This window comes from Vombatus ursinus, unplaced genomic scaffold, assembly GCF_900497805.2.
Source record: "Vombatus ursinus unplaced genomic scaffold, bare-nosed wombat genome assembly UNPS02000580.1, whole genome shotgun sequence".
Lineage (NCBI taxonomy): Eukaryota > Metazoa > Chordata > Mammalia > Diprotodontia > Vombatidae > Vombatus > Vombatus ursinus.
In genome coordinates, this window is record NW_020940358.1 from 4,357,605 (window position 1) to 4,372,430 (window position 14,826).

A 14,826-nucleotide genomic window follows, 5' to 3' on the forward strand; every position below is an offset into this window, starting at 1 on the left:
TGCAAACTGCTGGTTTCCTCAGGCACTTTTGAGTTGTCACAGACATCCCCGCCCACACGTGCAAACGCGGCTGGGGGGAGAAGTAAGGGGAGGGGAGAGAAGGAATCCTCTCGGGGCACCACCTCCAAACCACCTGCCCTTTTGTGGGAGGGGAGGGGAAAGAGAACAATAGCTTATTTCCTTTTTTAAAAAAAAGCAGGGGGGCCGAGTTCAGAGGCTGTGCCGCCTATCCTCAGCGGGACGAAGGGCCTTCTGGAGACCCCACAGGGGTTGGGGAGAAGAGCTGCCCCCAAGTCACGAGAGAAGGGAACAGCCTCCCAGTCAGGGCGGGGATTTCAAGGCACCTGCAGTGCAAACTGTGCAAGAAATGGGGCTGGGGGGAGGGCTGGAACAAGCTGGGCTTCAATCAAGGAACCGCTGACAGGCCTTCTTCCAGCGACAGGCCGTGCACCACATGTCCCGGTTCTCCATCCCATACACCTTCCGGCACTTCTTGGCTTCACCCCGAGGCTTCCTGGGGAAGGATGGGGCAAGTTGAGGCTCCCAAACCCCAAGGTGTCTCTGAAGCTTGGTCCCAGGAGACAGGCTTCCCTTGTCTACACAATCACGTGAACAATCTTGGTCTCTCCTCTGGGCCCCTCTTCAGCTGAACTAGGAAGACCCTAACAGGAGGGCCCTGGGTCTCTTCCTCATTTCCCCCACACAGTGAGCTCCACAAGACTATCTGGATACCGATTTAGGGGCAGCAATGCCTCCAAATTTATTTCTCTTCCATCCTCCCCAAACTGGTAACAACTTGGCCTCCGACCTCACTGTGTATCTACCTTACTCATCAGGATTAGGAGATATACTTCGGCTTCCCTAACACGTCCTTTCTCCTCTCCTTCTGCCCCAATTCTACCTGCAGGGCCTGGCTCCTGCCTCATCTCCTGAAAGTCACTACCGGATGCTGCGGAAAGGCTGCTTCAAATCAGGAGGCCCTGGGTTCAAATCCTGACTCTAACACCTGTTAAGTATGTGATCAGAGGCAAATTACTTTATTTCTCATATCCTTGGTTTCTTCATCTGTAAAACAGTAATAGTATTTATACTACCCAACCCAGAGTTTTTGAGACACTGCTTTGAACTTAAAGTACCATTATAGAAGGGAGGCAGCCTGGGAGAGTGGATAACCTTGGAGTTAGGAAGAACCAAATTCAAATCCTGCCTAAGATTGTTTACAAGCTGTTTGACCCTGGACAAGTCACATAATTTCTCTCAGTATCAATTTCACATCAAAGGTAGATAATAATAGCATCTACCTCAAAGGGTTCCTGTGATTATCACATAAAATATGCAAAATACTTTGCAAACTTTAAGGCATTGTATGTTAGCTGCTGTTACAGAAATGCAGGTAAATATTATTCCTTGATTACTAGTCCACAAAGATGAACTTTTAAAACTATTTATACCATATGGTTTAATTTTTAACTGAGCTCTTCACCCTTCCCTAATTTTTTTGATGAGGCAATGGCGGTTAAGTGACTTGCCCAGGGTCATACAGCTAGTAACTGTTAAGTGTCTGACGCAAGATTTGAACTTGGATCCCCCTGACTCCAGGGCCGGTGCTCTATCCACTATACCCTTGCCTAATTGTTCCAAGTTCATGAAGCATCTCTCTCCAAACAGAACATGGGCTCCCCCAACACTGTGACTACCATATCTGCTGCCGCTGGCCCCCATATCCCAGCAGAGGCCTAAGCACACAAGAGCTATCAGTAAATATTTACTGAGTCTATTGCTCAGCAGGTCACTAAATTTAACACCGCACAAAGGAGCTGGATTTGAATCCCAACCCTGCTGCCTACTAGCTCTGTAATCTTGGCAAGCCTTCTAACATCTGTGGCCCTCTCTTTCTTGTGTGTAAACGGAGGGGAGGAGGCAACAGGACAGGGGGCTTGGAACAGATGATCCAGCACCAACTCCATGATCCTATGAAGAGCTACAGCTGGAAGCGAAGGGGGGCTCTCTTCCCCCCTCCCCATGCCAAGCCTTCCCCTGATCCAGCCAGCACTTACCTTATGCCTGTGCTGGGTTTGAGGCCAGAGGATATGGTTGGTACAGGGGGCTTGATGACTGTGGATTGGGGAAGTTGTGGCCCCTTATCCGATATCCCAACTGAATGGACTGGAGTCAAACAGCCCTGGATAAAAAATATATCAGTTTATCCTCCACCACCCTTTCCAAAGAAGGTGGGAGAAGAGCCACAGCTGAAGTACTCGTTCATCGTACCTGGTAAGCATGGTCGGTGTGGACATGGCACAAAGTGGTGGGAACCACAGAGCTCAGGATGGTGGGCATGGCTGTGGTCTCAGATGGAGCTGGGACTGGCAGATCCAAGCTGGGGAAGGCTGGGGGCACTGAGGAAGTTGGTGACATGGGGGTCAGGCTAGACAGGCCATCAGTTAGTGAATCCACATTGATGTCCAGCTCAGTGTAGTAGAAATCTTCTTCACCATCACTTTGATCTGGCTCTGCCCGACGCCTGAGTGGGGACAGGGTCAGAGGTCAGCCTGGAATGCCCAGACCAGGCCCTCTGGAAGCAGAAAGACAGAGCCAAGGCATGCTGGCCTGGGATGTGTGCTGTGTGTGAGCATTAGAATGTCCTGTTCCCACAGGCCACGCCAGCCAGCCCTCCCTTCCCCCCACTCCTGATCATACCCCAGGTGCACTGTTCGGATATGCTTCTGTATTCCAGATGATGTGCTCAGCACTTTCCCACAGCTCTTCCACAGGCACTTGAACATCACTTTCACCGAATTCTGGGAAGAGAAATGTCGTCAGATCTGAGGGACTCACTCCTCATCCCATCCCACTTCTTCTCTCCTCTCCCAACCTCCCCCACCACTCCTCTGAGCCCTGCTCACCTTCCTCTTCCGAGGTGTGGGGTCCCCGAACAGAAAATGGGCAGCCTCAGGGGGCAGTGGCGGTGAGGGTGTGGAGGGAGAAGACTGGTCACTGGGAGGGTCCCAACCCCAGTCCCCACTGTTGTTGCTGCTGCTGTAGCTGCCAGACGGTCCAGCTGAGGACTCCTTCCAAGGATCACAGCAAGACTCTGCCAGAAGGAATGAAGAGAGGAAGATCCTGTGTCCCAAGATCAGGTAGGGATACCACGACACAGCAGTGCCCACCCCTCAAAGGATACCACTCCTAGAATAGACCAGTGGGGCTAGAATGGTATCTCCTGGCTAGGACCCCAGCCTGTACTTGAACTTCTTTATCTTCCCCACTTCCTCTCATCCCACCACTACCACCACCACCACCATCCTGCCCCAGCAGAAAGTACCCTAATCATTACCTGGGCTGAAGGGTACTGAAGGGGGACCCAAAATCAGCGGGCTAGTAGACAAGCTGGTAAGGACTGCAGCAGCCATGACTTCATCCAGCCCAGCCTTTCCTGGGGGGCATCTGCAAATTGTAGGGAGGAAGGATCTGTTACTTCCATTGCCTGGGACTCTGGAAGAAGGGGGCAGTCACCAGAAAGAGGCGGGGCCAAGAGGCCAGTGTCTGCCCACACCATCTGGGTCAGGGCCAGGCTGGGAAGTCTGCCCAGGCTTAGGCGGGGCTTGAGGGGAGGATATGGCAGATAAATAAGGAGCAGTTTCAGGAGGGGCTGCCCCTCACCTTCCCCTCTCCTCGCCATGGCCCGTGAACACGTGCACATCCTGACACGTGTGAGCACACATGCATTCATATGCATATGCCATCCTCATGATTTAGAAATACACTGGGCTCTACACCCGCCTACCATCCTTGTGTCTGCCGATCTAAAATTCATCACAATCATGTTGGGGGAGACAAGGGTGGTTCAGTCACCCCTCTTAGGGCTCCTCCCTTTAGAGGATATTTTTGGGGTGGCAGGAGTCTGATTTCTGTTATCCCCGGGGCCTGATTTCTTAAGCTCACAGCCACAAGACAGACCCAGATCCATTTCTGAATCTGCTCATTCTGCAGACAGGAGCACCGGGACCCAGAGAGGAGCTGAAACCTCTCAGAATACAGCTGTAGTCCCCCCTTCCTGTGACCCTATTCTATCCCCCTATCCCACCTCCCCACTTGGAGGGAGGACTCCACTGAACTGAAGGGAACTCAAGAAATCACACATTAACCAGAGTTATGCAATAATGAGACTGAGAACAAACAGCCTAAAGGGAAGGCAGGAGTAAGGGGTGGGAATGACTGCAGCCCCAGCCTCTTGGGGGAAAAACTGAGCAGTCACCAGTGGGGGTGTGTGTCTATTACCACCCCTATAGAATTTAACCAGGGTCCACATGCCAAGTGCAAAAGTAGAGCCTCATTTTTCCTCTACCCCCATTCAACCCAGTAAGGGGGTGACCCCTCCCAACCCACTAGGCAATTCTCCTTGTCCATCTCCCCCAGAATGGAGGACAGTACATACATGGTTAAAGATAGTAGTGGAAATGAGAAATTCTTTGTCCTAGGGATTTCTATCCTTCTTAGGGCAGGTAACTGTCAAATTCCTCCAACTTTCCCCAGCAGCCAGAGAAAACCATTAGGAAAAAGAACTTCTTCATCTTTTTTTGTGTCATTGACCACTTTGGTAGTCTGGTGGAATCTATGGACCCCTTCTCAAAATATTTTAAATGCAAAAAATACATAGCATTACAAAGGAAATTGATCATATTGAAATAAAATTACCAAAAACTTTTTTTTTTAAGTTCATGAACTCCAAGTTAAGAAGCTCTGCTTCAGGGGCAGCTAGGTGGCGCAGTGGATAGAGCACTGGCCCTGAAGTCAGGAGGACCTGAGTTCAAAGCTGGCCGCAAACCAAACACTTGACACTTACTAGCTATGTGACCCTGGGCAAGTCACTTAACTCCAGTTGCCTAAAAATTTGGGGAAAAAAAAAAAAAAAGAATTTTTGCTTCAGGGCAACCTCTGAACTCAGGCCAAAGCCTGGCTGTTTACTAAACCAACAGAGTTCCTGTCTCCTTAGCACCCAACTCAGTGACCCACTGGGCACAGAAAAGTGCTGAAGTCTCAGTCTATGAGAAAGGAACCAGATCAAGAAGCTATCCTATGAAGGGTCTCCATTGGATTCTTCAGCACCCTCCCTGTTCAGCCCACTTCTACTCAGCTCTACCCAGCCTACCTTATCCCCAAAATGCCTCTAGAGCTCAGCTAGTTATACCTCATCCAAGTAAGCCATTAGTGCCAGGAAGTGTATAAGATACTATTCTACTACTCCTCTCTCTGTTTTCTAGTCAAACCTCACCATTCTGTACCCAAAAGCTTGGATGCAGAAAATGCTAGGCTAGAGAGCTACCCACAGACCTGGAACCCAAGAGTTGAGTCCCAGTCTAGCTACCACTTTCACTCTCTGCCTTAGTGTATCCATCTGGAGGATGGGCCATTCTTCACACCTACCTCACACTCCTGCAAATACTCTGTCCATTCCAGTATACACTGTCAGTGCCCTACTAAACACCCCTTTCCCTTGAAAAAACAGTGTGTATGCAACAACTTTTCATGGCTGGGAAAAGTATAAAGAGGCAAACCTAGTTACAGAGGACTTGGGAGTCATACATCTTCCTCCCAACCCCTTAAGAGCTTCTCACCTCTGCTTGGGGACAGGGATGTATGCAGATTGCAGCAGCCCACTCTGGTCCCAGTCTCCAACCTCATCCCAGCTCCCTAGGCCCCATGGATCCTCGGCTTTCTGCCCAGGCAGCAATTCCTCTGGCCCCACTTGGCCACTGCAATGGATAGCCCCCTGCTGACAGAACACAGGCCTGGCTTAGGCGAGGCAATGGTATCACATCACTCCCTCCTTAACCCCCATTCTCCCCAAGTTTAAAGTCCTCTGTCCTGCCCCAGAGAAGAGGCCCTCCGAACTCCAGGGTTCCATAATGGAGCAAAGAACACAGGAGATTACTCCTAGTTCTGACTAGGTTCTTCTGCACGAACAAAACACACACACACACACACACACACACACACACTCTCTCTCTCTCTCTCTCTCTCTCTCTCTCTCTCTCTCTCTGCTCGGTGGCTTTTTAAACCCCATTCCCGCGGCTCCCACAGGTTTCCTGGGGCTGCAGACCGGGGCCCAGGAAACACCTCCGAAATGAATCCTCCTCCCTCTGGCTGGCACCAGGGCAGCATAGACGGGGTGCCAGGGCCCGGAAGTTTGAGCCCCCCCCCCCACCCCAGCGAGCGCCTCGGGCCTTCCCCCAGGGCGCACCCCCACGAGCCCTCCCCCCAGCGCCGCCGGACGCCGGCCCCGCCCCCTCCCTGCCGGGCCGGCGGGAAGTCTAGCTCCAACACCGCCTCCCCCAGCTCCTAAGGCCCGAGCCCGCGCAGCCCGGGCCCGCCCCGCCTTCCACCCTGCGCCCGGCGGTGTGACTGACTGGACTGCCTGGGCCTAGGGGAGGAGGGCTGGAGGGGGGGCGTCTCTTCCCCTCCCCCCGCTTCCCTCCCGCGAAGCCCCGGCCCCCGCCCCTCCACCCCTCCCTCCCTCCCTCCCCCCGAAGCCCAAACTTTCTGCAGCCGCCTCCAGCTGCGACGCCATCTTTGCAGCAAGAGAAAGTTTCTCGGGAGGAGCCCCCGCCCTGAACCCTGCCCCCCCCCCCGCCCCCGACCCCGCCCTACCCCCACCTCCGTCCAGGGGCCAGGGCCGGCCTCGGCCCAGGACTGTCCAGCGCCCCACCCCGGCCCCCAGCCCCGCCCCGCCCGCCGACCCCCCGCCCAGTTACCTGCTGCAGCTGTCCGGGCCTCCCTGGGGCCGGGGCCGACCCCGCCTTCCGCCTCAGCAGAGACTCATCCACCAGCACCGTGTAGACGGCGTTACCGGCAGGGCCGGGGCCGGGGGCTGCCGTGGGGCCAGGTTTGCAGGGCGGAAGGACACCGCAGCACAGCCCCCGAGCCGGGGGACAGTCTGGGCAGCCAAGTGCGGCCGCAGCCGTCAGTCCCGGGGGCGGGGAGCAGATCCGACTACCAGCCGCCACAGCTCGCTGGGACTCCATGGAGGGGGACCCCGGACTGCCTCCGGGCCGCTGTGCCAGGGGAGGGGGTGGCTAGCCACGACCTGCCAACACTGTGCACCCCACTCCCCTGCTTGCCTCCCGGCCTGCCGGCCGGCGAAGCCCCTAGCCCTGGAACCGGGCCGGGAGGCTTGCTTCGCCGCGCTCCCGGGTCTGCAACAAGGGGGACCACGCCCCCCTCGCGCGCCCGCTCTCTAGCTCTCCCTAGCTGCGCGTGCAGCCCACCTCCCCTCCCCCTGCCGCGCGCTCCCATTGGTCAGCGCGCTGTATCAACATTCCGAGATGGAACGTGGCCCAGAGCCGGCTCACTCTCTCATTGGCCCGGGTTCTGGGGGGGAGGGGGAGAGAACGGAGTGTTGCGCTGCACTCACTTCTTCCCCACCCCGCCTTCACTCCGCGCTCCCGCCTCCGGCTACACTCCACAGGCGAGAGTCCGGCTCCCGGCCGGTATTCTGTGGGGAGGAGCTAGGCCCAGGAGGGAGCGAGCTGGAAGGGCGGGAGTTCTTAGTCCGAATCAATGCGGAATCCTGAATAGAAGGAAAATAGTAAGGGCTGTAGGAACGCGGATTCCAGGCTTAGGGGGTTGAAAGGATAGACATTCAACCCCCTCATTCCCCCCGACCCCCACACACACGTAGACGCAGTCGCTAGGTGCGTCGGGCTTACTGTGCTAAAACACAATCCATTATCCTAATGTGTCAAACCATTTTATACGGCGGGACGGCGAGACCTTTCTTTCCGTGCCACCAGGCCCGCCTGGCTCAGGGCCCGGGCGCGGGCTGTGGCAGACAGCTGGTCCATCCAGGCCCGCGTTAGAGGCGCTTCTAGAGGCCATAGTTGCCCTTAGTCCCCGCCCCGTCCCGCCCCTCCGCGCCTTCTCCGAGTTCTCCAGCTCCCACATGGCCAGTTTGGGAGCGACGTTGCCGGGCCCCCTACCCTGGGTGGTGGGACGTCGGAGCCTGCCTGTTCCACTAAAGGATTTTTAAACTGACAGTGTCTAAGATAGGCTGTTTGGTGGAGGGGGTGCAGAACGCCCCTGCCATGCGCGTTCTACCCCATGGGCCTCCTTTTTCTTAGTCCCCCTCCAGCGCTGCCTCCGAGCTCTGAGAATCTGAGTCTTTGAATCCCCAAAAGTTGGGACCTGGTTTTAAGACTGCTTCTTGGTATAGATCCCTGATGAGTAATGAGGAAGCCGGTACACTGATTTAAAACACCAAAGCAGCAGTGTTACTCTACTCACTGGCCTTGTAGACCTCAGGGCAAGATACGCCACATGGCACCCAGGAGATGGAGGTCTTTGTAGTTGGGGCTGAAGAGCACACATGGGCCTTAGCACAGGTCACTTGCCTCCCTTTTTCTGTTTCTCAGGATTTAAGACCTTGTGGCCCAGAATGAAGTACCTCCTCCATCCCATTGTCCCCTCCATCTTCTTTTCACTAGGGCCAGCCCTGGCACTGTCCAGGTTAATTTTCAACAACCAGTTATGTAACTGTGGGGGCTGGGCAGACCATGGATGGGCAAGCCTTTGGCAATCCTATGCTTCTTAGCCCTCTCCTTCCAATAGCCAAAGTTCACCAGCCCCCAGAGGTCAGTCCCCAACCCTGCAGCTCTAGGACAGGGGGACTCCTCAGCTCATGGCTTCAAGCTATTCAAGCACAGGAAGGGTGGTCTGTTAGCTGACCAACATCTTATTCCAATGTTCCATTTTCCTTCTGCTTCATTTTGTTCCCTCATGAATTTCCTAAATGTGGTCTCTATATCACATCTCTACCTATCTTATCTTACCTTTTTCCCATGCTTTCCCTAACACCCACCACTCACTTATCAATCCTCTGAACTGCCACTACATGATTTATTCCATACACATTAACATTCAGTCTTCCCTACTGTGTCCTGTGTCTCAGATTGCATCTCCTCTCTGAGTCCCATAATATTCAAATATAGGAGTCTGCATTCAAAAAGCACTCAGGGAGATACAGAATCCCAAAAAAAGGGTATCTGAACAGGGGATGAGAGGGACAGATTGAAAAGTTCCCAACCTCAGACTGCCTTCTCTCCTTGTCCCTCCATCCCAATCCCATGATTACAGGTATATACACACACAACTGGACTCCTTTTGCCTTTATTTTTTCCCCATTTTCATAAATCTTTAGAGGGCTTATGAATCTGTGCCTCACCAAGCCCCTCTATCTCATTGATGCTCTCATAAAAATTCTCAGTGGGACCATTTTCTGTATCCCTGCCCCAGGTGGGACTGCTACTCCTGTAGGAGGGGTTTGTAGCTGGACTCGGGCTCTGTTCATTTGCAGTCTCCATTAGGGGGGGCCTGAGTATTTCTGTCCAGCTGGTTACAGAGAGCTCTGTTCCAGGTGGGCTCCAAAGGTTTCCGGCCTACCCTGCTGATCTTTGAATACAGAACCTCCACCTGGGGAAAAATGCAGAAACCAGAGTGACCCGGATACCAATGAGGATCCTGGCCTCTTCAGTTCTACATCTTGGGGAGGGGGAAGGGGGGACTAGAAAAGAAAGGAGAAACTGGGAACAGAAAGGGGAGATACTCTAGCGCTCTCATAAACCAACACCCCCCCCCCCCCCCCCCCCCCCCCCCCCCCCGGCTGGCCATGCCTCTTCTTTCCAAGGGCAAAACCTGCCGAGCATTCCAATCTCTCCAGACCCACTTTACCTCAGCTGCTTTTCCAGGTTGCAAGGCTCCTCTCTCCCCAGGGATTGAATCATTGGGACCTGTCATGCTGGGTCCCACCTCAGCCCCTTTCTTGTTCTTCTGTACATAGGCATACTCTGCTATTACCAACTTCTCTGAAATACTCAGCTGTTCCTCTCCCCTTTGTGTCATGGGGGAAGTTCTTGGGGCAGCTGCCAGCCTCACATTGGAATAGGTGGACTCAAGAGCCAAGAAGTCTGAAGCAAGTGGAGGCTGGGGCAACTCACGGTGAATAAAGACAGGAGGCACTGTGGTCATCTGAACATCAGCCCTGATCCCTCCTGGCCACCGTGGGTATAGGAGGTCAATGCTGACAGGACGCTGGGCTAGGGGAAAGGTGGGAACAAGACAATGAAACTTGGAGTGAAGAGAAGGAAACAAGGAGAAGATAAGAACCTACTTGGTCTCCTGGGGGTAGGGTGGGAAAAAGACTTAAGACTGAAAAGGACAATGAATCCCTCACCTTTACTGTTCCTAGGGCCCTGGTTGAGTTCATGCAGTTTAGAGTCTGACTTGCTGAGTGAATGAAGCTGGGTCTGTCTCAGTAATGACTAGGGGATGAAGGAGGGGAAATCTTATTAGTACTTTTCCCAATTTCAACCATGAGCCACATTCCTGAAGCCCAAAGCCCATGTAAAAGGGGGAGGGGCATGTCACACTTGCATTGTCCCACCTAAAGTCACTCACCACATCCACTAGATTCAGCCCAGACTGCTGCCTTCTTTTACCCTTCCTGGAGGACAGAAAGGGTGGGGGAGATTAAGGGGGTTAGTCTTTGCCGATAGTGAGTCTCAGGCCCTGAGTGGGAGGGGTTTACTCACCAGTGGGCAAGCCCCCAAGTTACCACAGACTTCCATCACCACTCCCACCTGTCACAAAGATTGGGGTTAGTGGGAGAAACTGAACTAGAGAGGCATGGGTACTAAGGGCAAAGTATCATACCTGACTGATGTCACAGTATCATATGATTATGGACATGTATAAAATTTTCAGGTTTGCACAGCACTTTGCTCACAATCCTGTGAGGTATTATGTAATAAGCATTACTATCTCCATTTTACAAATAAAGAAACTAAGGCTCAAAGTAATTAAGTGACTTGCCTAGGTTGATGTTGACTATCAAATCCAGGATCTGAACCGAGGTCTCTCCAACATTTATTTCACTATATCATACTGCCTCTAAAATATTAAGATCTGGAAGCTTCCAAACCACTTATTTTGCTGAGGAGGCAACTGAGGTACAGAGAAGGGAAATTACTTACCTATAGTCATGTGGAAAGTTTTAGAACCACCACTTTCTGTATTGCTTCAATTCATCCTGCATATTTCCTGCCACACAACTCTGGCTTCATCATTTGGTGGTTGCACACAGGATAAAGGCCAAATTCCTTGACCTGTCAAGGCCCTCACCAACCTGGATCAACTAACACTTTCCTAGCTTCATGTCTCGCTGTCCCAGAATATACATCATCTTATACTTCCTTTAGCACTCTTTTGTCTCTCTCACCACCACCCCCCTTCTCCTCCTCCTCCTTCTCTCTGTCACTATCTCTTATTCCCATTTTGTTCTGTGGAGCAATATCATAGCTCCTATTTCTAGGGAGCTTTGCAAATCTGTAAAGTGTATGCCTTACAACAGGCTGTCAGGCCAGACATGAGGTCACAGTATTTAGAGCTGGAAAAAAATCTTAGCAATCATCTAGTTTAACCCCTTCATTTTACTGAAGAGAAAACTAAGTAGGATCACAGAATGTTAGAGCTAGAAGGGACCTTCACTTTATCCAAATCTCTCTTTTTAATGGATGAGGGAACTGAAGTCAGTGCAAGGTGGAGGGAGAGAAGTGACTTTAACAAGGTAACATGGTGTTGAACTCAGATCTTTTGATTTCAAGTTCATTGTTCTTTTCAATACATCAAGTTTCCTCTCTGCCATACTTTCCTTCCCCATTCCCTGCTCTGAAATAACAGCCATCCTTCAAGACCAGCTCAAGTCACATCTCTGTCCCCGAAGAAAGGTTGGGGACAGGCTACTTCAGCTCATGGGGCTCTCTACCTCCTCAACCAAAGCTCTATCTTCTTTCATACAGTGGTGAATTTAGCACCTCATTCTATTGCTTCCTCAAGTCTTACCTCTTCGAGCAGTCTCAGTTCCCCTAGAGCTTCCTCATTGGTTCCTCCCAGTTGTCTACAACAGGCCCTATGTAGGTATGATTAATTGAACTAGAATCCCTGCTGGGATGACCGAGTAATTTTGAATGATGGGTGACAGGAGGACAGACATACCTGTGACAGGTGGTGCACAAGGCACAAAGCATAAGTATCAAGGCCAGGAAACTCAGGACCCAAAGGGCTGGAGGGGATTGGGGCTTGGGGGCAGTCTGAACCACTGCCATGCAGGGAGCTGTTGTACTCTGGCCTGTGAAGAAGGGGCCAGGTCAGGAAGTATGGTGTAGTTGTGATGGAATTAGAAAATCCCAATTTGAATTTCTGAAGGACACAACTCCTTCCCCACCCCCTCCAAGAGCAGAAGGTGGGATGCTGAGGGAGGGGATGCTCTGACTCAGCGAACAGGAAACCAAAAAGCTTCTTGGGCCCCCCTCCCCCACTGCCTGTGGTCTCTGATGTAGATGAGTTGCTAACAGTGCCTGAGCTGGTGCCTTAAAAAGCCATCCTTACTGATCTACATATGACTTCCATTTATGTCCAAGTGTCTATCCATCAGGTTGCTACATGATGCACTACCAGCCTGAGAAAACTCTAGTTGTGTTTAGCCTAGCTTTGTTCCTGAGACTGCTTCCCCACAATGTCAAAAGGAGTTGGGGGTACATCTTTCTCCTAAAGGCTTCTCCCCCTGGCAAGGTCTGCTATACCAAGGCTCCTGGAAACTTGGAGGGGGAGGGGAGGAACAATGAGAATGGCTCACCCATTCCACTGCCCCCAGTTAAAGAGCCTCCTTCCCCCCACCCTAATAACTGTAACTGGGAGATTTCAAACCCTGCTGACCTGGAATCAGTTGTGGTTTCACCCCAAACCACAGACAAGAACACCTTACTGACCCCACAAACCACAAAGGCTGTAAACCTTACTGAGGTGGTGATTTTAGCATTCTAAGTTCACCAAGTCAGCCCCACTAATCTCAGATCCTGCTTTTTTTTTTGGCTGGGGAAATGGGAGAGCAAAGGGAGTGAGGGAATGATGGTGGTGGAGACAATGGTGAGTTCACCACTGCATCCAGGATGCGAACTATGCAGCCAGAGCATTTCTGATGAGAATACATTTACTTTAGAAGTCCAATGGTAAGGAAGGCCTTGAAAGGCATCAGCTTTTGCTGCCACTGAGCCCAATTGCTGGAAAAGGAGGGAAACTGCTACCCTCTCTCCACCCTTCAAAATGCTGTGGTGATTTCACAACTCTAAGGCCAGCAAGCTACACATAAAGGGAAGAATGAATGGATGTCATAGAGGAATCAAGGAAGGCAGGGGTAAGAGTAGGGGATCTGCAGAGGACCTTAGCCCAAGCTTCAGCTTCTGAGGCCTCTCCTTGTTAGCCATCCTGACAGGGCAGCAACTGAAGCCTTTTCATACAACCATCTGCTTTTCTGTTTCCTGCCTGATGACCCCATCCCCCCAAGGTTTAAGAAGTGATGTGAAGGTTTCTGGCGAGGGTGGAGGTAAGGTTCCTCCTAACTCAATAATGGGGACAAGGTAGTTTCTGGTTTTGAATTAAAATCCAGAAAACAACTCTCTCTTACCAATACAGGGTTCCTAGTGGAGGATGAGTAATATGATAGGGAATAGAGGCCAGGAAACAGAACGGAACAGGCTAATTGCTGAATTTGGAGAATTCTCCCAAAGATTAAAATACTAGGATGTTTCAATTACTACCTCCAAAACTGGTAAAAGTGTCTTTGCTTAGAGTCAGTAAGGGCAGGGTTGGAGGACGTACTCCCCAAAATTCCTAGGAAAGCAATCACATAGCTTTGCCCTTTTAGCTCCATACAGACCAATTTCTAGCCATTACTTTTTCCCTCCCCACTGTTGGAAAGAGGTTGGCTTTGCTCAACTGGTACTATCCCTACCCTGGTATTTTGAGTTGGTGAAAATCATTTAGCTGACTTCAACCATAAGTTTGTCAGATGCTAAGTGGGATAGCTTCTATGCCAAGGGTACCAACTTCTAACTGTCCCCTGCCTAAGCCTGGGGGATGGTTGGGAATGGCTCACTGGGATCTAATTCCCCTTTGCTTTCCAATGGCTCCAGAGGCCTCTTCTTGTAGAACCCAAGAAGCCTATACAGCACTTACTTTCAGGCAAACTTGACCGGTCTCTATATTCAGGTACCTTGATCACTGGTGCTGCTTCTGCTGCTGCTAGGGTATCTTCCTCTTCACTCTGCTGGATGTAGGCTCTGGACGTGCCAGCCAGCCTCGGGACAGTTCCACCATGTCTTCTAAAGTGGTAGCTGCTTTGTTCAGCCCCCACCCTTAGCACCACGGGCTCATTTCCTGGCCCATGCCTAGCACATCTCCCCACCCAACCCTGTGTAGTTTCTAAACCTCTATCACCTACTCTACACTCTGCAGACTAGAGGCACCTAGCAAAGAACTGCTCCCTCTGCTGGAACATGGGAATGTTTCAGTCCAGCACCCTTGGCCCCTCTAGTCAATCCATTACGCTCAGTTAATGAATTCCAAGCAGTAAATCAAAGGCCAACAGCCAAGCCACCACCCACTTTGAACACTGGTAACTTGTATGGAATTATAGCCAGTCTGGGGGAGAAACTTCAATGACCTGCTCTCTTTCTTTGGGTTCTTTTACTTGCTATTCTGGCCTCTCTGATTTTCCTTCTGAAAGAGAAACCGCATTTGGACCAGGATTAAGGCTGGGGCTGAAAGGTTTTCCCCCATCTGACTGACTGCTCTCTTTACCCAGATGGCCATGGCCACTTTTGAAGAGGTAGGGAACTAGTCAGCCACAGCTACTATGAAGCAGTCCCTACCCAGCCCCAACTCCCCCTTTCCCCATTTCCCGAATCGTTATATCCTTGAGTCCTATGCCCTCAT

The 14,826-nt window shown here is 51.8% G+C and overlaps 2 protein-coding genes across 5 annotated transcripts; both read right to left on the reverse strand.

Annotated features, from left to right (window-relative positions):
- Positions 1 to 380: 380 nt before the first annotated feature.
- SLC2A4RG (SLC2A4 regulator) lies at positions 381 to 7,195 on the reverse strand. Of its 4 annotated transcripts, none has more exons than XM_027852515.1 (8): positions 6,756 to 7,195; positions 5,619 to 5,773; positions 3,338 to 3,447; positions 2,907 to 3,094; positions 2,701 to 2,801; positions 2,272 to 2,524; positions 2,058 to 2,182; positions 381 to 514 (listed from the first exon to the last, which is right to left on the reverse strand). In XM_027852515.1, exons 1-8 carry the CDS (start codon positions 7,023 to 7,025, stop codon positions 403 to 405), a joined length of 1,314 nt encoding a protein of 437 aa, XP_027708316.1. In that variant the 5' UTR covers positions 7,026 to 7,195; the 3' UTR covers positions 381 to 402. The 4 variants fall into 4 exon arrangements, with proteins under 4 accessions (XP_027708316.1, XP_027708310.1, XP_027708328.1 ...); XM_027852509.1 differs by having other exon boundaries at positions 5,619 to 5,776; XM_027852527.1 differs by lacking the exon at positions 6,756 to 7,195 and adding an exon at positions 6,121 to 6,177.
- A 1,954-nt stretch (positions 7,196 to 9,149) lies between these two features.
- Positions 9,150 to 14,782, reverse strand: LIME1 (Lck interacting transmembrane adaptor 1). Its single transcript, XM_027849774.1, is given in 7 exon segments — positions 9,150 to 9,365; positions 9,367 to 9,468; positions 9,727 to 10,091; positions 10,229 to 10,316; positions 10,453 to 10,498; positions 12,049 to 12,181; positions 14,068 to 14,782. Coding segments are annotated over 6 exon segments (894 nt in total). The 5' UTR covers positions 12,159 to 12,181; positions 14,068 to 14,782; the 3' UTR covers positions 9,150 to 9,182.
- Positions 14,783 to 14,826: the final 44 nt, after the last annotated feature.